Genomic DNA, 20721 nt, shown 5'->3' on the forward strand with positions numbered 1-20721 from the left:
CCTGTATGCCCAGGTCGTTAACGTATATCAGCCTGTTTCCCGGTTGCACCTCTGTTCTTTTGGCTGACGCTGTGTGTTCATATTTCAGGTGGCTCTGCTGGAACTGAACTTCCTGCCCACTTCAGGCACCAAACTGACCAAACGACAGCTCATTCTGGCCCGTGAGTATCAGCAAGGGATGTTGGCAGCCGCCCGCGCCGGATCCCAAAAGATTGTATTTTTGTTTAAAGCTGAACCACTAAATTTCATCTGACAGCGAGGTGGATTTCTGACCTTTCCCACTTAGCGACTTGAGTAAAAAAAATATATCCTTTGCACTTCAATAACCAGCCAGCCACTTAGTCCCTTAAGTGAATCGTTTTCCAGGATTCTCACTTTGGTACCCACCAACAACTTGCATTAATATAGCACCTTTAACGTAGAAACTCTTCCACGGCAACGTTCCCGTTAAGCTGCACAGCCGAGCAGCGGTCTGGAGGTCCCGTGCAAGCTGTTCACTGGCTTTACAAAGGTAATAACCGCACATGCCCAAAAATTGAATGGGCCACGCAGCCAGTTAAAGGGCCCACGCACCAAAAAAATCACCGGGAATGTTGCTCCAAGGCCTGGACATCCTGTCTAAAGTGCGGTGCCCAGATTTGGACACACTACTCCAGCTGAGGCCTATCCATTGTTTTGTACAGGTTCGGTGTAACGTCCTTGCTTTTGTACTTTATGCCTCTGTTTATAAAACCGAGGATCCCATATGCTTTTTTTCTCTCTGATGAAAGTAAGTTCAGCTCTGCGAGTCTTTCGCTGCAGCTCAGAGCTTTAAATGCTGCCACCAGCCTTTGCCAACTTGTACGCATTCTGATGCATCACTGTCCTTTTGACAATTGGGTGCCCAAAGAATTCTAAATGTGACCGCACTGATTGTTTATGAAACACCTATTGAATTGTAGCCAAATGCCTTCCTAGTCTTTGATCAGCGTGGTTGGTAACTGATTCGTTTTCCAAATCCCTCCTTGGACTCGCCCCCTCCCTAAATCTGTCATCTCCTCCAGCCCCACAATCCCCAAAGATGTCTGCGCTCCTCTAATTCTGGCCCCTTGAGCATCCCTGCTTATAATCGCTCTGCCATTACCGGCCGTGCCTTCAGCTGCCTTGGCCCTGAGCTCTGGAGTTCCCTCCCTAAACCTCCTCGGGCCTCTATCGCTCTCTCCTCCTTTCAGACGCTCCTTAAAACATACCTCTTTGACCAAGCCTTTGTTCGAGCTGCTCTAACAACTCCTTATGTGGCTCGGTGTCAAATTTTGTTTCGCAGCGCTCCTGTGAAGCGCCTTGGGCTGCTTTACTACGTTAAAGGTGCTATATAAATACAAGTTATTGCTGGGCATACAGGTGTGAACTCGTGCCCTGGTGACACCGTAATGCACCGTCTGTGCCTGGGCAACCCTGGCACTATGGTGGTAATACATGACCCGCTTTTAAGTTTCTTGCTTTCTTTGCTTCTTGTTTTATTTTCAGCCCGCTCAGCCCAAGTCTCACTTTCCCTCCTTACCTTATCAAAATCTCCTTAAAACTCTCCGAACCATTCAACCCTCTTAATTCTCCTGCCTGAAGTTTTATTACTATCAAGGGACTGAACAACTGCAAGGTGCCCTGTTATGTTTTCTTTATAATTGAATCCCTTTGTCTCGTGTCTCTGTTTTTCAGTGACACTGTTTGGGGAATTAAAACGGCTTGTCTGAGTATCTCTTGTTTTAAAGGGGATGTTTTGGAAATCGGAGCACAATGGAGTATCTTGAAGAAAGATATCCCTTCGTTTGAACGTTACATGGCACAGCTCAAGTGTTATTACTTTGACTACAAGTAAGTGTTTCTGAATGATAAACTCTGAGGACAGGTTGCACGGACTAGGCTTGTATTCCCTTGAGTATTAAGGGGTGATCGAATTGAGGTGTTTAAGATGATTAATGGATTTGATAGGGTAGACCGAGAGAAACTATTTCCTCTGGTGGGAGGGCGTCTCGAACAAGGGGGCATAACCTTCAAATTAGAGCTGGCCATTCAGGAAGTATTTCTTCACGCAAAGGGTAGTAAAAATCTGGAACTCTGTGCCCCAGAAAGCTGTTGAGGCTGTCTGGGGTGGGAGTCAATTGCAAATGTCAAAACTGTGATTGATAGATTTTTGTGGGTCAGGGTATTAAGGGTTACGGAACCAAGGCGGGGTGGATGGAGTTAAGGTACAGGTGAGCCATGATCTCATTGAATGACGGAACTGGCTCGAAGGGCCGAATGACCCACACCTGCTGAAATCCGGAGCCCGTGGTATGGGGAGTCACAGACCTGCCTCCCGTCACTCCATGGTGCAATGTGCGAGGTATTGTGGCTCTCCCGCGAGATGTTGGTTGAGATTGTGCCATTTGGCAAAATGTTAGTGGCAGGGGATGGTGCCATTCTTTGGGTTTTGAGAAGAATAGATCAGTGGTTGGGGTTGAAGTCATTACGTCAATGCTGCAGCTTGTCTATTACTTGTGTTGCGAGTGTTCAGTCGCTGAGTGTGTGTAGTGTGCTGGTTTCTTTGTGTCCACCTGCCTGTTTGCCTGTGGATTTGACGCCTGTCCTTTGGGCTTCGCAGGGACGAATTGCCCGAGTCGGCCTACAAGCACCAGCTGCTGGGGCTGAACCTGCTCTTCCTCCTGTCTCAGAACCGGGTGGCTGAGTTCCACACAGAGCTGGAGCGACTGCCTGCCAAAGATATACAGACAAATGTCTACATCAAACACCCAGTCTCACTCGAGCAGGTATGCAAATCCGGGGCGCGGGCGGGGAATTGGGGAGGAGTTGAGAAGCAAATTAAATGTACATTCATTTAAATCGCTTAAACACTACTTGATTTGTCTCATCTCATCTCTCTTTAAAAACTGAGTTAATAGAAACATAGAAAATAGGTGCAGGAGTAGGCCATTTGGCCCTTCGAGCCTGCACCACCATTCAACAAGATCATGGCTGATCACACACCCCAGCATCCCCCCCCCCCCCCCCCCACGTCCCCTCCACACCCCCGACTCCCCCAGCCGCAAGGACCACATCCAACTCCTTCCCGAACACATCCAATGAACTGGGATCAACAACTCTCCGCGGCAGGGAACCCCACAGGCCAACAACTCCCCGAGTGAAGCAGTCTCTCCCAATCCCAGCCCCAAACAGCCCACCCCTCATCCCAAGAGCATGCCCCCCCCCCCCCCCCCGGCTCCAGACCCACCCAACACCGGGAACACTCCCCTCACACCCGTCCCGTCCCGTCAGAATCCTTCCCAAATACCGAACACCCCCGGATGTCGAGCCCCCAGCCCCGGGTACCCCGGAGTCACGCCCCCACGACGCCAACCACACCACATCCACCAACCGCCATCTGCGCAGTCAACCCGTCCACCCCACTCCGAACACTCCCCGCACCGAGGCACAGAGCCCCCAGGCCCGCCTCTCCAACACACTTCACCCCCCCCCCAGACCTCCGCTGCGATGTGGCCCCTCCTGTCCCCCGCCCTGGATTTCTCCTCCCCCACCTCCATCCCCCGCCCCCGTCTCCCCTCAACCTCCCTCTGCCTCCCCGCACAGGCTCCCATCTTGGGGGCGGTAACCTTCTGGGGCAGGGAATTTTAGCCCCCAGCGTGGAAGTCCTGCTCCCGCCGCAGATTTGGCCTTACCACCCCTCAATGGAAGCGGAGTGCAATTTCCCACACTCCACTTCCTTTGGGGGCAGTTGCCGGGGCACAACTGGATGCTCCTGTGACAGTTTAAACTGATGTTCTCCACTCTCTTGCTGGGGCTTCTCTGGCCAGATTGTATCAGCCACGGCTCAGTGGACAGCACTCTTGCCTCTGAATCAGAAGGTCGTGAGTTCAAATCCCACTCCAGGGACTTGAGCACAAATCCCAGGCTGACGCTCCAGTGCAGTACCAAGGGAGTGCTGCGCTGTCTGAGGTGCCGTATTTCAATTAAAAACTGAGGCCCTGTCTGACCCCTCGGGTGGACAGCAAAGATTCCACGGCACTATTTCGAAGAGCAGCACGGAATTTTCCTCCGCTGTCCTGGCCAATATTTATCCCTCAACCAACATCACTAAACAGATAAATCTCATCATTTATTCCATTGTTGTTTGTGGGAGCTTGCTGTGTGTCACATGGCTGCCGTGTTTCCTATGTTACAACAGTGACTACACTTCAAAAAGTACTTCATTGGCTGTAAAGCCCTTTGGGATGTCTTAAAAAGCGCTGTATAAATGCAAGACCTTTTATTGCAAGGGTTGCTTAAGACCACAGTTTGGTCACCTCTGACTTATCCGATTCTGTCGAAATCTTTCGAGCTTTGGTTATGGCCTTCGTGGTTAAGGCTTTTAAGTGGCTACATCTTGGGTATAAAAAAAAGTGGAAGGAATGACTTAATTGAGGTGTATCTCATTGAGTGGCCTAGATAGAGTGGATAGGAAGGACCTATTTCCCATAGCATAGACATCAATAACCAGGGGGCATAGATTTAAAGTAATTGGTAGAAGATTAAAGGGGAGTTGAGGAGAACTTGTTTCACCAGAGGGTGGTCGGGGTCTGGAACTCATTGCCTGAAAGGGTGGTAGAGGCAGAAATCCTCGCCACTTTTAAAACTACTTGGAAAGGCACTTGAAGTGCCGTAACCTACAGGGCTACGGACCAAGAGCTGGAAAGTGGGATTAGGCTGGATAGCCCTCTTTCGGCCGGCACTGACACAATGGGCCGAATGGCGGCCTCCTGTGCCGTAAACGTCTATGATTGTGCAATTTAAAAATGAAAGCAGCCACTTGCCCGCCGGGTCTGTAAAATTCCTGTTTGCTATATTCCAGTATCTGATGGAGGGGAGCTACAACAAGGTATTCCTGGCCAAGGGAAACATCCCTGCTGAAAGCTACACCTTCTTCATTGATATCCTGCTTGATACCATTCGGTAAGTTCCAGCCCATATCTCGGGTGACTGGAGGAGAAGGGAATGTTGTTCGGGCACTTTCAATGGTCTGAAACCCAGAGCATTGCAACCAACAAGGTATGGGATTAGTAACCAAGGGAACGTGAGCTAAAATCCCACCAGTTTGAGAATTTGAATTCAGTTTCAAAAAAACAAAACTATAAAAGTAAAAGTGACTGAAATTGTCGTAAAAACCCAGCCGGTTCGCCAATGTCTTTTGTACGGAAGGAATTCCCTGGAATTTAGGAGGTGAAGGGGTAATCTGATCGAAGTTTTCAAGATATTAACACCAGCAACAACTTGTATTTATATAGTGCCTTTAACGTAGTATTATGAGATTTAAAATTTGACACCGAGCCGTATACGTAGAAATTAGCTGACCAAAAGCTTGGTCAAAGAGGTATTTTTTAAGGAGCGCCTTGAAGGAGGAAAGAGAGGTAGAGAGGTGGAGAGGTTTAGACAGGGAGTTCCAGAGCTTGGGGCCCAGGCAACAGAAGGCACGGCCACCAATGGTGGAGCGATTATAATCAGGGATGCTCAAGAGGGCAGAATTTGAGGAGCGCAGAGATGTCATAGAGCGTTGTGGGACTGGAGGAGATAGGGAAGGGACGAGGCCATGGAGGGATTTGAAAACAAGGATGAGAATTTTGAAATCGAGCCGTTGCTTAACTGGAAGCCGATGTAGGTCAGCGAGCACAGGGGGTGATGGGCAAGAGGGAATTAAGGAGAAGTGATGGGGTAGACAGAGAGAAGCTATTTCTGCTGGTTGGGGATTCTAGGACCGGGGACAGAGTCTAAAAGTTAGAGTCAGACCTTTCAGGAGCGAAGTTAGGAAATACTTCTACACACAAAGGGCGGTAGAAGTTTAGAACTCTCTTCCGCAAATGGCAACTAATCCGAGATCAATTAATTTTAATTCAGAGATTGATAGATTTTTGTTAACCAAAGGTTATTGAGAGCTATGGGGCAAAGCGGGTACATGGAGTTAGGTCGCAGATCAGCCGTGATCTCATTGAATGGCGGCACAGGCTGGAGGGGCTGAACGGCCTCCTATTCCTATGAAGCCTGTTATCCTTGCCCGGTCTGGGCCTATACGTGACTCCAGTCCCACACCAAACTCTTAACTGCCCTCTGAAGTGGTCTAGCGAACTACTCAGTTGTATCATCAACTGGGGATGGCCAATAAATGCTGGACTTGTCAGCGATGCTCACATCCTGGGAATTGATCATTTGGAAATTAAGGACCATCCAAAAAGGTGCGAAGGCTCATCTTATGACGAGTCTTGCGTTCTTAAATAATTTGTATTTCTGAATTTCCCAAATTTTATTTTTGCCTGAATTTGAGATGGATAATAACTTATATGTATATAGCGCCTTTAACGTAGTAAAATGTCCCAAGGTGCTTCACAATAATTTTACAACACGTTAGATATTGACCAATTGAGGGAAAGAGAGAAAAAAACGGGACCAGGAATTGTAAAAAGAGGTTAAAGGCTCGCGTCTTAAGTTGCAGCCAAAGTTCGCGCACAGATAGACACAGGCGAAAAAACTATTAATAAAAATTCTAATTACATTGTAAATAATAGAATAAGGAGTATACAATAGTAAAATCAGTATAATAAAGATTAATTATAATTAAACAAAATTAAATAATATATACCATAATTATAAATTAAGTTAAAATTAGAAAATCAGCAATTGAATCAAATTAAATCAGCAATTAGCTTTCTTTAAGATTCATTCTCTGTCCAGTAATTCAATTAATCTGGAAGAATAATGGGTGAAATCATCTCCGAATTCTTTCCGTCAAAAACAAAACCAGTGTCTTAAAAGCTTGGGGTTTCATTGGAAAATGATGAGCTAAAAAAAACAAGTCCGATCAATGGCTGCAGGTTTCCCCAGCTGCGCACATCAGCCTGTAGTTTTCTGTCCGTTCAAGCAAGGGTACAATATTGTAGGCTGCCCAGCACAGAAGCGGGAACCCCAGGCCATTGCGACATAAAGTGATGACTCGAATCAGTGAGCAGGAATCCTGCATGATGTGAGCTCTCTTATGGCGGGCAAGGTATCAGCCATGGCTCAGTGGGCAGCACTCTCACCTGAGTCAGAAGGTTGTGGATTCAAGTCCCGCTCCAGGGACTTGAGCACATAAATCTAGGTTAACACTCCAGTACAGTGCTGAGGGAGTGCTGCACTGTCGGAGGTGCCGTCATTCGGATGAGAAGTTAACCTGTCTGCCCTCTCAGTTGAATGCAAAAGATCCCATGGCACTATTCCAAAGGAGAGCAGTTACCCCAGTGTCTTGGCCAAAATATCTCCCTCAGTCAACATCCTAAAAACACATTATCTGTTCATTTTCACATTGCTGTTTGTGAGAGCTTGTTGCGTGCAAAATTGGCTGCCGTGTTTCCTACTTTACAACTGTGACTACATTTAAGAACATAAGAAATAGGAGCAGGAAATACTGCCCAATAAAATCAACTCCACTCCTCATCATCTCGATCTTAAATGGCCGTCCCCCATTCTGAAACTGGCCTCTGCTCCCCCAGCCTGGAAAAACAACCTCTTCGCATCTACTCTGTCAATCCCCCTCAGAATCTGGTATTTCAATGAGATCATCTCTCATTCTTCTAAACTTCAGAGAGTATCGACTCAATCTCTCATCATAAGACAACCCTCTCATCCCAGGAATCAATCTTGTGAACCTTCATTGCACCGCTTCGAAGGCAAATATATCCTTCCTTAGATAAGGAGACCAAAACTGTGCACAGTACTCCAGGTGTGGTCTCACCAAGGCCCTGTACAATTGTAGCAAGATTTCCTTACCCTTATACTCCAACCCCTTGCAATAAAGGACAACATGCCCACTTGCCTTCCTTATTGTTTGCTGCATGCCATCTTTCTGTGTTTCATGCACAAGGACACCCAAAGCTCTCTGGACACCAACATTTAAAGGTTTCTCACCAATTTAAAAATATTTTGTTTTTCTATGCTTCCGAACTAAGTGAGTAACATTTCCCTACAGTATACTCCATCTGCCACCTTACTGTCCACTCACTTAGTCTATCTATATCCCTTTTCAGACTCTTTGTGTTCTCCTCACAGCTTACTGTCCCACCGAGCTTTGTAACATCAGTAAACTTGGATACATTACACTCGGTCCCTTCATCTAGGTCATTAATATAGATTGTAAATAGCTAAGGTCCCAGCAGTGATGCATAGAAAATAGATGCAAGAGTAGGCCATTCGGCCCTTCGAGCTTGCACCATCATTCAATATGATCATGGCTGATCATGCAACTTCAGTACCCCATTCCTGCTTTCTCTCCATACCCCTTGATCCCTTTAGCCGTAAGGGCCACATCTAACTCCCTTTTGAATATATCTAATGAACTGGCCTCAACAACTTTCTGTGGTAGAGAATTCCACAGGTTCACCACTCTCTGAGTGAAGAAGTTTCTCGGTCCTAGATGGCTTACCCCTTATCCTTAGACTGTGACCCCTGGTTCTGGACTTCCCCAACATCGGGAACATTCTTCCTATATCTAACCTGTTCATTCCCGTCATAATTTTATATGTTTCTGTGAGATCCCCCTCCCTCATTCTTCTAAATTCCAGTGAATATAAGCCTAGTTCTTCACATGTCAGTCCTGCCATCCCGGGAATCAGTCTGGTGAATCTTCGCTGCACTTCCTCAATCGCAAGAATGTTCTTCCTCAGATTAGGAGACCAAAACTGTACACACTATTGAAGGTGTGACCTCACCAAAGCCCTATACAACTGCAGCAAGACCTCTCTACTCCTATACTCAAATCCCCTCTCTATGAAGGCCAGCATGCCATTTTCTGCCTTCACCACCTGCTATACCTGCATGCCAACTTTCAATGACTGATGTACCATGACACCCAAGTCTTGTTGCACCTCCCCTTTTTCTAATCTGTCACCATTCAGATATTCTGCCTTCCTATTTTTTCCACCAAAGTAGATAACCTCTTATTTATCTACATTATACTGCATCTGCCATGCATTTGCCCACTCACCTAACCTGTCCAAGTCACCCTGCAGCCTCTTAGCATCCTCCTCACAGCTCACCCAGCTTAGTGTCATTTGCAAACTTGGAGATATTGCATTCAATTCCTTCGTCTAAATCATTAATGTACATTGTAAATAGCTGGGGTCCCAGCACTGAACCTTGCGGCACCCCACTAATTACAGCCTGCCAATCTGAAAAAGACCCGTTTATCCCGACTCTCTGTTTTTTGTCCTTTAACCAATCCTCTATCCATGCTAATACATTACCTCCAATCCCATGAGCTTTTATCTTGTGTAACAACCTTTTATGTGGAACCTTATCGAATGCCTTTTGGAGATCCAAATATACTACATCCACCACTGGTTTCCCTTTATTTACATCCTCAAAAAACGCTAATAAATTTGTCAAACACGATTTCCCTTTTATAAAACCATGTTGACTCTGCCTAATCATGTTCTGATTTACTAAGTGCCCTGGTACCACTTCCTTAACAATGGATTCCAGTATTTTTCTGACGACTGATGTCAGGCTAACTGGCCTGTAGTTCCCTGTTTTTTCCTCTCCCTCGTTTCTTGAATTACATTTGCTACCTTCCAATCCTCTGGGACCATTCTAGAATCTAGGGAACTTTGGAAATACTTCAAAAGTACTTAATTGGCTGTAAAGTTCTTTAGGACGTCCGGTGGTCATGAAAGGCGCTATATAAATACAAGTCTTTTAATGGTGGAATCTTGCTCTTGCAAAATCCTTTGTATTATCTTATCCTAATCATTAGGTTAAACCCGAAGAGGCCTGCGTATGGTTTGAAGAGGCACTCGGGATGTTAAGTAGCAGCTCGTAATGGAGTTGAACAGCCCTTCCCTGGAGCAGCTGCTGCAGGAAGGAGGAGGAAGGAACCATATGTGTTACTTGGGGTTATAAATAAAGACATAGAATACAAAATCCAGAAGCTTATAAATCACTGGTTAGGCCCCAGCTGAAGAATTGCGGACAATTCTGGGCACCACATTTCAGGAAAGACGTAAAGGCTTTAGAAAGAGTACAGAGGAGGTTTACCAGGTTGTTGCCAGGGAATAGATAGGCGTTTCTGCGGCCGCAACCGAGACTCCAGGATGGTATGTTGCCTCCCTGGTGCAAGGGTCAAGGATGTCTCGGAGTGGGTGCAGGACATTCTGAAAAGGGAGGGAGAACAGCCAGTTGTCGTGGTGCACATTGGTACCAACGACATAGGTTAAAAAAGGGATGAGGTCCTACGAGACGAATTTAAGGAGCTAGGAGCTAAATTAAAAAGTAGGACCTCAAAAGTTGTAATCTCGGGATTGCTACCAGTGCCACGTGTTAGTCAGAGTAGGAATCGCAGGATAGCTCAGATGAATATGTGGCTTGAGCAGTGGTGCAGCAGGGAGGGATTTAAATTCCTGGGGCATTGGAACCGGTTCTGGGGGAGGTGGGACCAGTACAAACCGGATGGTCTGCACCTGGGCAGGACTGGAACCAATGTCCTAGGGGGAGTGTTTGCTAGTGCTGTTGGGGAGGAGTTAAACTAATATGGCAGGGGGATGGGAACCAATGCAGGGAGACAGAGGGAAACAAAATGGAGACAGAAGCAAAAGACAGAAAGGAGATGAGTAAAAGTGGAGGGCAGAGAAATCCAAGGCAAAAAACAAAAAGGGCCAATGTACAGCAAAATTCTAAAGGGTCAAAGTGTAATAAAAAGGCAAGCCTGAAAGCTCGGTGCCTCAATGCGAGGAGTATTCGGAACCCAGAAGAGGGCTCTGAGCTAGTTAGCGTGGGTGAGAGCTCAGATGAACAGAACCCCAAGGAAGAATGCAAAAGGCAGGAGGCAACAGAGCAGAGTAGCACTGGGGTAAGTGTAAACCACAAGGTGATAGGAAGGGACAATATGTATGAATATAAAGGGGCTGCAGGAGGGGTCAAAACCAAAAATCATGGTTTAAAAACTAGTATTAAAACACTCAACCTAAACGCACGCAGCATTCGAAATAAAGTAAATGAGTTGATGGCACAAATCATTACAAATGGGTATGATTTGGTGGCCAATACAGAAACGTGGTTGCAGGGTGGCCAAGACTGGGAATTAAACATACAGGGATATCTGACAATTCAGAGGGATAGACAATAAGGGAAAGGAGGTGGGGTAGCTCTGTTAATAAAGGATGATATCAGGGCAGTTGTGAGATGATATTGGCTCTAATGAACAAAATGTTGAATCATTGTGGGTGGAGATTAGAGATAGTAAGGGGAAAAAGTCACTGGTGGGTTTATAGGCCCCCAAATAATAACTTCACGGTGGGGCGGACAATAATCAAGGGAATAATAGAGGTATGTGAAAAAGGAATGGCAGTAGTCATGGGGGATTTTAACCTACATATCGATTGGTCAAATCAAATCGCATGGGGTAGCCTTGAGGAGGAATTCATAGAATGCATACGGGATTGTTTCTTAGAACAGTATGTTACAGAACCTACAAGGGAGCAAGCTATCTTAGATCTGGTCCTGTGTAATGAGACAGGAATAATAAACGATCTCCTAGTAAAAGATCCTCTCGGAATGAGTGATCACAGTATGGTTGAATTTGTAATACAGATTGAGGGTGAGGAAAGTAGTGTCTCAAACGAGCGTACTATGCTTAAACAAAGGGGACTACAGTGGGATGAGGGCAGAGTTAGCTAAAGTAGACTGGGAACACAGACTAAACGGTTGAGGAACAGTGGAGGACTTTTAAGGCGCTCTTTCATAATGCTCAACAAAAATATATTCCAGTGAAAAAGAAGGGCGGTAAGAGAAGGGATAACCAGCCGTGGGTAACCAAGGAAATAAAGGAGAGTATCAAATTAAAAACCAATGCGTATGAGGTGGCCAAGGTTAGTGGGAAACTAGAAGATTGGGAAAATTTTAAACGACAGCAAAGAATGACTAAGAAAGCAATAAAGAAAGGAAAGATAGATTACGAAAGTAAACTTGCGCAAAACATAAAAACAGATAGTAAAAGCTTTTACCGATTTATAAAATGGAAGAGAGTGACTAAAGTAAATGTTGGTCCCTTAGAAGATGAGAAGGGGGATTTAATAATGGAAATTTGTGGAAATGGCTGAGACCTTAAACAATTATTTTGCTTCGGTCTTCACAGTGGAAGACACAAAAACCATGCCAAAAATTGCTGCTCACGGGAATGTGGGAAGGGAGGACCTTGAGACAATCACTATCACTAGGGAGGTAATGCTGGACAGGTTAATGGGACTCAAGGTAGACAAATCCCCTGGTCCTGATGAAATGCATCCCAGGGCATTAAAAGAGATGGCGGAAGTTATAGCAGATGCATTCGTTATAATCTACCAAAATTCTCTGGACTCTGGGGAGGTTCCAGCGGATTGGAAAGCAGCTAATGTAACACCTTTGTTTTAAAAAAAAAAAAGGGGGCAGACAAAAGGCAGGTAACTATAGGCCGGTTAGTTTCATATCTAGTGGGGAAAATGCTTGAAGCTATCATTAAGGAAGAAATAGCGGGACATCTAGATAGGAATAGTGCAATCAAGCAGAAGCAACATGGATTCATGAAGGGGAAATCATGTTTAACTAATTTACTGGAATTCTTTGAGGATATAACGAGCATGGTGGATAGAGGTGTACTGATGGATGTGGTGTATTTAGATTTCCAAAAGGCATTCGATAAGGTGCCACACAAAGGGTTACTGCAGAAGATAAAGGTACACTGAGTCAGAGGAAATGTTTTAGCATGGATCGAGAATTGGCTGGCTAACAGAAAGCAGAGAGTCGGAATAAATGGGACCTTTTCGGGTTGGAAATCGGTGGTTAGTGGTGTGCCACAGGGATCGGTGCTGGGACCACAACTGTTTACAAAATACATAGATGACCTGGAAGAGGGGACAGAGTGTAGTGTAACAAAATTTGCAGATGACACAAAGATTAGTGGGAAAGCGGGTTGTGTAGAGGACACAGAGAGGCTGCAAAGAGATTTAGATAGGTTAAGCGAATGGGCTAAGGTTTGGCAGATGGAATACAATGTCGGAAAATGTGAGGTCATCCACCTTGGAAAAAAACACAGTAAAAGGGAATATTATTTGAATGGGGAGTAATTTCAACATGCTGCGATGCAGAGGGACCTGGGGGTCCTTGTGCATGAATCCCAAAAAGTTAGTTTGCAGGTGCAGCAGGTAATCAGGAAGGCGATTGGAATGTTGGCCTTCATTGCGAGAGGGATGGAGTACAAAAGCAGGGAGGTCCTGCTGCAACTGTACAGGGTATTGGTGAGGCCGCACCTGGATTTTTGCAATTTTGGTCACCTTACTTAAGGAAGGATATACTAGCCTTGGAGGGGGTACAGAGACGATTCACTCGGCTGATTCGGAGATGAGGGGGTTACCTTATAATAATAGATTGAGTAGACTGGGTCTTTACTCGTTGGAGTTCAGAAGGATGAGGGGTGATCTTATAGAAACATTTAAAATAATGAAAGGGATAGACAAGATAGAGGCAGAGAGGTTGTTTCCACTGGTCGGGGAGACTAGAACTAGAGGGCACAGCCTCAAAATACGGGGGAGCCGAGTTGAGAAGGAATTTCTTCTCCCAGAGGGTTGTGAATCTGTGGAATTCTCTGCCCAAGGAAGCAGTTGAGGCTAGCTCATTGAATGTATTCAAATCACAGATAGATAGGTTTTTAACCAATAAGGGAATTAAGCGTTATGGAGAGCGGGCGGGTAAGTGGAGCTGAGTCCACGGCCAGATCAGCCATGATCTTTTTGAATGGCGGAGCAGGCTCGAGGGGCTAGATGGCCTACTCCTGTTCCTAATTCTTATGTTCTTGTGTTCTTTTGAGGGACTTAAGTTATGAGGAGATGTTGGAAAAGTTAGGATTGTTCTCCCTGGAAAAGAGAAGGTTAACATAGAAACGTAGAAAATAGGTGCAGGAGCAGGCCATTCGGCCCTTCGAGCCTGCACCACCATTCAATATGATCATGGTTGATCATTCAACCTCAGTACCCCACTCCTGCCTTCTCTCCATACTCCCTGATCCCTTTAGCCGTAAGGGCCACACCTAACTCCCTTTTGAAAATATCTAACGAACTGGCCTCAACAACTTTCTGTGGTAGAGAATTCCACAGGTTCATAATTCTCTGGGTGAAAAAGTTTCTCCTCACCTCGGTCCTCGATGGCTTACCCCTTATCCTTAGATAAGTTAAGAGGTGAACTAATAGAGGTTTTCAAGATGATTAGAGGTTTTTACAGAATCGATGGAGAAAAACTATTCCCTCTGGTGAGTGGTTCAATAACCAGAGGTCATAGATTTAAAATCATTGTTAAAAGATCTAGAGGGGAGATGAGAATGCCGTCACTGAGTTGTCGGGATCTGTGACGCTCTGCCTGAAAAGGTGATGGAAGCTGGTTCCACCAATAATTTAAAAGGTGAGTTGGACGGCAACTTGAGGATGAGGAACTTACAGGGTTACGGACAAAAAGCAGGGTGTGGGACTGAGCACCAGCAGAGAGACAATGGGCCGAATAACCAGTTTCTGCGATTCTCACCGAAGACTCCTGGGAATCTTTTTGTTCTCTGAAGTTAGCGGTCTGAATGTACTTCATAAAGGCGCCCTAGAACAGCTCACTGCAAAATGACATCTGCAGCTTGAAGCAGCCACACACCAGAATGGTCTGTATGTAAAGGCAGCTTTAGAATATTTATCCGTTGTACGTTTTAGCAACTTTTTGCACAGCATATTTCTGTGACAGTCACTATCCACAATTGCAGATGCTTCAGGAAAAACATGCAGCTTCGTCTGTTTGCTTGTTTAATTGTTTCAGAGTCTGATTGATGCGTGCGCCCCTGAGCAAAGGAGCGTGCAAACTGCCCGGTTGATCGTGTGTACCTTGATTTTCAAAAGGTCTGCGACAAAGTGCCGCACACCAGACCGAGCCCTGTGGGATTGGCAGGCAGATCTAGAGTTGGACAAGAAATTGGTTCCATTCTTGTAAGCCCAATGTTATAAATGGTAGTGATCCTGTTTGGGGGACCGGTTACTAGTGGAGACCCCAGGAATCAGTGTCAGGGCTGTTTCTCCTCGCCATCTTTATCGCCGATCTGATTGAAGACATTGAGTGAACTGTTTGCCGATGATACAAAGATTTGTGAGGTTGCTAGGACAACGACAACTACTTGCATTTATATAGCGCCTTTACAACGTCCCAAAACCGAGCCACATAAGCAGATATTTATTATGCAGAGGTCAGAGGTAGGTTTAAGGAGGGTGGAGGGGTAGAGAGGCGGAAGGGTTTAGGGAGGAAATTCCAGAGCTCAGGGCCTTGGCACAGAAAGCACGGCCACCAATGGTGAAGTAGTTAAAATTGAAATGCTCAAGTGGCCAGAATTGGGTGAGTGCAGATATCTCTTGAGGGTTGGGGAGCTGAAGATTACAGAGAAAGGGAGGGGGCGAGGCCATGGAGGGACTTGAAAACAAGGATGAGAATTTTAAAATTGAGGCATTGCTTAACCGGGAGCCAATGTAGGTCAGTGAGCACGGGTGATGGGTGAATGGGACTTGGTGCAAGTTAAGACACTGGCAGCCGCGTTTTGGATCATCCCAAGTTTATGGAGGGTTGAAAATGGGAAACTGTCCAGGAGTGCGTTGGAATAGTCAAGTCTCGAGGTAACATAGGTAGGGGTGAAGGCTTCAGCAGCGGATGAGCTGAGGCAGGGGGGCTCTTGGGCGATGTTGCAGAGGTCTTGCTGATGGTGTGGATATGTGGTCCGAAGCTAATTTCAGAATTAAATATGACAGCGAGGTTGTGAACAGTGATTCAGTCTCCCGCAGATGCTAGGGAAAGGGATGGAGTCAGTGGCTCGGGAACGAAGTTTGTGGACCTTAGCTGAGAAAAGATAGATTATCTAGATGTGATGGGGGGAATGGGCCTGAATCTGACACGTCACTTAATGTCAGTGTCTGTAATGAGCAGCATACGGGGAGGGCTATCACCAACCTGTGTATGCCATGCAGGGTTGCAAACTTAAGGCTGCTGAGTAGGGGGAGGAGAAATATTATGGTGCCAGAATCCCTGGGAGTCCACGTCCAGTGTCACATGGCTCGAGCAAAAGCAAATAGGAGTACAGGTTGGACCTCTCTAGTCCGGAAACATTGGTGGTTCGGTGCCTGGGCTTGGAGCTCGCTGCTAAGCGCTCCTGTGACGCGCAGCATCTCGCTCTGCTTCCTCATTGTGGGACTTGACGATGCAGTGAAGGGGCGTCAGACCTGAAACAGACAGAGAAATGACCAATCACCAACATTCCCCGCCTTTCCTCCCTCACTTAGCGATCACCAGCACTGACCACCCGTGGTTCAGAAAATTCTCTGTTTCGGCACCAGTCAGGTCCCGAGGGTGCAGGACCAGAGAGGTTCAACCTGTACTGGGTTGTATCGCCAGGACGATTAAATTCAAAACAAAAATACTATACTGCCCGTGTACAAGACCTTCAGGCCCCATCGAGAATACAGTGCCCAGTTTTTGGTGGTCTCACATGTTGGGTGATAGCAACCCTGGAAAAGGCTCAGAGAGATACTAGATTAATTCAAAATCATGAGTGGTCTGGACAGAGTCGATAGAGAGCAACTGTTGCCATTGGTGGAAGGGTCGAGAACCAGAGGGCACAAATTTAAGGTGATTGGCAGAAGAACCAAAGGCGACAAGAAAAGCCTTTTTAACGCAGCGAGTGGTTAGGATCTGGAATGCACTGCCTGAGAGGGCGGTGGAGGCAGACTCAATCGTGGCTTTCAAATGGATATTGGATAAGTACCTGACAAATAAAAATTTGCAGGGCTACGGGCGAGTGGGACTCCTGCAGAGAGCCGGCACGGGCTCGACGGGCCAAATGGCCTTCCCCATGCTGTAACCATTCAATGATACCTAGTTTAAAGGCTGTTAGTTGTCACCATGGGCTTAGAGAGCTGAAGCTTTTTATTGTAGAAAAGTGTAGACTTTGAGAAGATTTGATTGAGGTCATGAAAATAGATTCGGTCCATGTGGATAGCCTGTTTGAGTTAAATAGGTTAGAGAATACCAAGGACACGTAGATAAGTTATGTAAGCATAGAACTAGGGTCAATGTCAGGTGTTGTTACTTTTCACAGAGAATCATTGGCCTGTGGAACAAGTTGTGATTTCCTACATTACAACAGCGACTACACTCCAAAAGTATTTCATTGGCTTAAAGCGCTTTGGGACATCCTGAAGTTGTGAACGGCGCTATATAAATGCCAGTCTTTTTCTTTTTTACTGCAAACATTTAACAGGGAGCTGGACAAATTCCTAACTGTGACTGACATTGGGGACGCATCTCTCCGTCTCCGTGATCCCCGCGAACTTGTTTGATCATCTTCAGGGGATCGCAATGGGATTTTCCAAATGTGCTCTGCACCCCTATATTGCGTCTTAATGTCATCATGAACTTTAATGTCACCTCAGGGATGAAATTGCTGGCTGCATCGAGAAGGCTTATGAAAATATCTTATTCAATGAAGCTTCAAGGACACTGTTTTTCACCACGCCCAAGAAGATGACCGAGTATGCGAAGAAGGTTGGTACTCACAGCGTGGCGTTACTCGCTCAGTGATTGGTGCGGCGCGTTCATGAGGGGAGTGCAGGCTGCAGATGACAAATTCAATGTTTACTGACCAAATTAAGTGTCGAGAGCTTCGAATGTATATCATGTACGAGTTTATAATGCTCAAGAGACCGGTATTTCCCTGAACTAATCAGTAAAAGAGATCGATGCTTCTGACCTAAAGATTTGGCGCACAAACTGGAAGTGAACACATTGTTAATGCTTTGTCACAAACAAAACTGAACGCGGGAATAAATGCAAGCAGGTTCAAGGTGGTGAAGTGGTCAGAGTTCTTGTGGCCTTTTAAGAAACAGCTAGATGGTATAATTGGAAATGGTAGGGCTGGCAGTAGAGTATCGGGTCAAGCAAAAGTGGGATTAGACTAGCTGGTGTATTAAAGGGTATAGGGATTGAGCGATAGAGTGGTATTCGTCTAGGAGGGATATTAAAGGGTATAGGGAGCGAGTGGGATTAGTCTGGGTGGATATTAAATGGTATAGGGAGCAAGTGGGATTACACTAGGTGGGGTGTTAAAGGGTATAGAGAGCAATTGGGATTAGACTTCACAATAGATTTCATAAAATCTCTCGTACTGAGAGCAGTTCCTGAACTGCGTATAAATTAACAATCACACTGACACAAAGGGTTCGATCATTTTCTCCTGTCAAGTTGCAAGGCCTGTCCCAATTTGTTTGTAACCGAGGCCAGCGTGTGTAAAACAGGTAGGGGACATTACAGTGAGCGCCCAACGTGGTCAGGTTGGACCGTCTGGTTTGCTAGAAAAGGTTGGTGCAGTATTACTGATCTGAAACTACAACGTTCCTGTTGCAATGAAATATCGTGACCTTCCACAACCCCCCCCTTTCAGGAAACTGCTTTGCTTTGGAGCAGGAGAGTGGGATTGGACTGGGTGGGATTATACAGGGTATGGGGAGAGCAGGAGAGTGGGATTAGACTGGGTGGGATTATACAGGTTATGGGGAGAGCAGGAGAGTGGGATTAGACTGGGTGGGATATTAAAGGGTGTGGCGAGTGTGCAGGAGGGTGGGATTAGACTGGGTGGGATTATACAGGGTGTGGGGAGTGGGATTAGACTGGGTGGGATATTAAAGGGTATGGGGAGTGAGCAGGAGAGTGGGATTAGACTGGGTGGGATTATACAGGGTGTGAGGAGTGAGCAGGAGAGTGGGATTAGACTGGGTGGGATTATACAGGTGTGAGGAGTGAGCAGGAGAGTGGGATTAGACTGGGTGGGATTATACAGGGTGTGAGGAATGTGCAGGAGAGTGGGATTAGACTGTGGGATATTAAAGGGTGTGCGGGAGGGTAGGATTAGACTGGGTGGGATTATATAGGGTGTGGGGAGTGGGATTCGACTGGGTGGGATATTAAAGGGTGTGGGGAGACTGAGCAGGAGGGTGGGTTTGGACTGGGTGGGATATTAAAGGGTGTGGGGAGACTGAGCAGGAGGGTGGGTTTGGACTGGGTGGGATATTAAAGGGTGTGGGGAGACTGAGCAGGAGGGTCGGTTTGGACTGGGTGGGATATTAAAGGCTGAAATGGCCCTTTTCTGTGCTGTAATCCACTGTTACAAGGAGTGGGTCCCAAGGTCTCGCTCTGGCCTCTACTGTTGGTAGTATGTTTGTTTATTGCGTGGAATAGCACTGTCCGCTAACTTTCGTACTCATTGTGTGTGTCTCTCCTGCAGCGTGGCTGGCTCCTAGGTCCTGACAACTATTACTCCTTTACCAGCCAACAGCAGAAGCCAGAAGAGGCCACGATCCCGTCCACAGAGCTGGCCAAACAAGTCATCGAATACGCCAGACATCTAGAAATGATTGTCTGAGAGAGGGAGAAAGGACTCTTTTTTTTCGGGCTGGGGAGCGGGAGGGATTGCTTTTGTTTCTTTGGGGTGGGAGGAGTGTGTCTGGTTTGTGATATGGGAGTGGGTAGTTAGATCTGCACCTGCCCGATCCAGGTTAATGACACATACTGTGAATTATTTGTACTGATTGGCCCTGAAAAAAGAGTTGGTGAACTGCGTGGAACACGGGAGAGACTGCCCGCAGCACTGAGCTGCTCAGTCCTTGCGTGCCATTTCCATTCTCCGCACAATGTTTTAATATCTGTACCAGTGGAACCTGATGGTATTGAAGCTTTTAAACTTTTGATTTTTCAATACACAAAAACGTGCTAATGCTCTAATGCTCCATGGCCTTTCTGTCTCCCCGAGACCCCAATGCATAAATGTCAGTATTTTAATTTTAAACCCGTGGTCGCAGCCAGCTCGGCCCAGGCCCAATAATGTGGGTGGGCATCAGTGCCGGATTTCATCTGTGTAATCTGGGGAGCCTCGCCCACCTTCAAAATTAAACCCAAATTATTATCACACACCTTCTGTGTCCTTTCATTTAACTTTTCGTGGTTTAATAGGAACAACCTTTTGCGGCGAGTTATGGTTTTAGCTCTTGAGAACAAGACTCCTTTCTCTAACGCACAACACTAACTAAAATATTTTTACCTTGTGTCAAGAAAAATGAACAGGCTGGGGCTCTTTTCTCGTTATATTTTTTTTTAAAAAGGCGGCTGAGGGGTGACCTAATAGAGATCTTTAAAGTTATAAGAACATAAGAAATAGGAGCAGGAGAAGGCCATACGGCCCCTCGAGCCTGCTCCGCCATTCAATACGATCATGGCTGATCCAATCACGGACTCGGCTCCACTTCCCTGCCCACTCTGCATAACCCCTTATTCCCTTATCATTTAAGAAATTGTCTATTTCTGTCTTAAATTTATTCCACAGCTCTCTGAGGCAGTGAATTCCACAGATTCACAACCCTCTGAGAGAAGAAATTTCTCCTCATCTCAGTTTTAAATGGGCGGCCCCTTATTCTAAGATCATGCCCTCTAGTTTTAGTCTCCCCTATCAGTGGCAACATCCTCTCTGCATCCACCTTGTCAGGCCCCCTCAAATTCTTACACGTTTCGATAAGATCACCTCTCATTGTTCTGAATTCCAATGAATAGAGGCCCAACCTACTCAACCTTTCCTCATAAGTCAACCCCCTCATCTCTGGA

The 20721-nt window shown here is 46.2% G+C and overlaps 1 protein-coding gene across 1 annotated transcript in view; it reads left to right on the forward strand.

The window, feature by feature from the left end:
• psmd8 (proteasome 26S subunit, non-ATPase 8) overlaps positions 1-20036 on the forward strand; it is a 25367-nt gene extending 5331 nt beyond the window's left edge. Inside the window, exons 2-7 of the mRNA XM_070867904.1 lie at positions 89-161; positions 1749-1851; positions 2621-2786; positions 4862-4962; positions 17505-17616; positions 19352-20036. Coding sequence (XP_070724005.1) covers positions 89-161; positions 1749-1851; positions 2621-2786; positions 4862-4962; positions 17505-17616; positions 19352-19489 — 693 coding nt within the window. The 3' untranslated portion in view covers positions 19490-20036. The remainder of the gene's footprint in view (positions 1-88; positions 162-1748; positions 1852-2620; positions 2787-4861; positions 4963-17504; positions 17617-19351) is intronic.
• The last annotated feature ends 685 nt before the right edge of the window (positions 20037-20721 follow it).

This window comes from Pristiophorus japonicus, chromosome 26, assembly GCF_044704955.1.
Source record: "Pristiophorus japonicus isolate sPriJap1 chromosome 26, sPriJap1.hap1, whole genome shotgun sequence".
Lineage (NCBI taxonomy): Eukaryota > Metazoa > Chordata > Chondrichthyes > Pristiophoridae > Pristiophorus > Pristiophorus japonicus.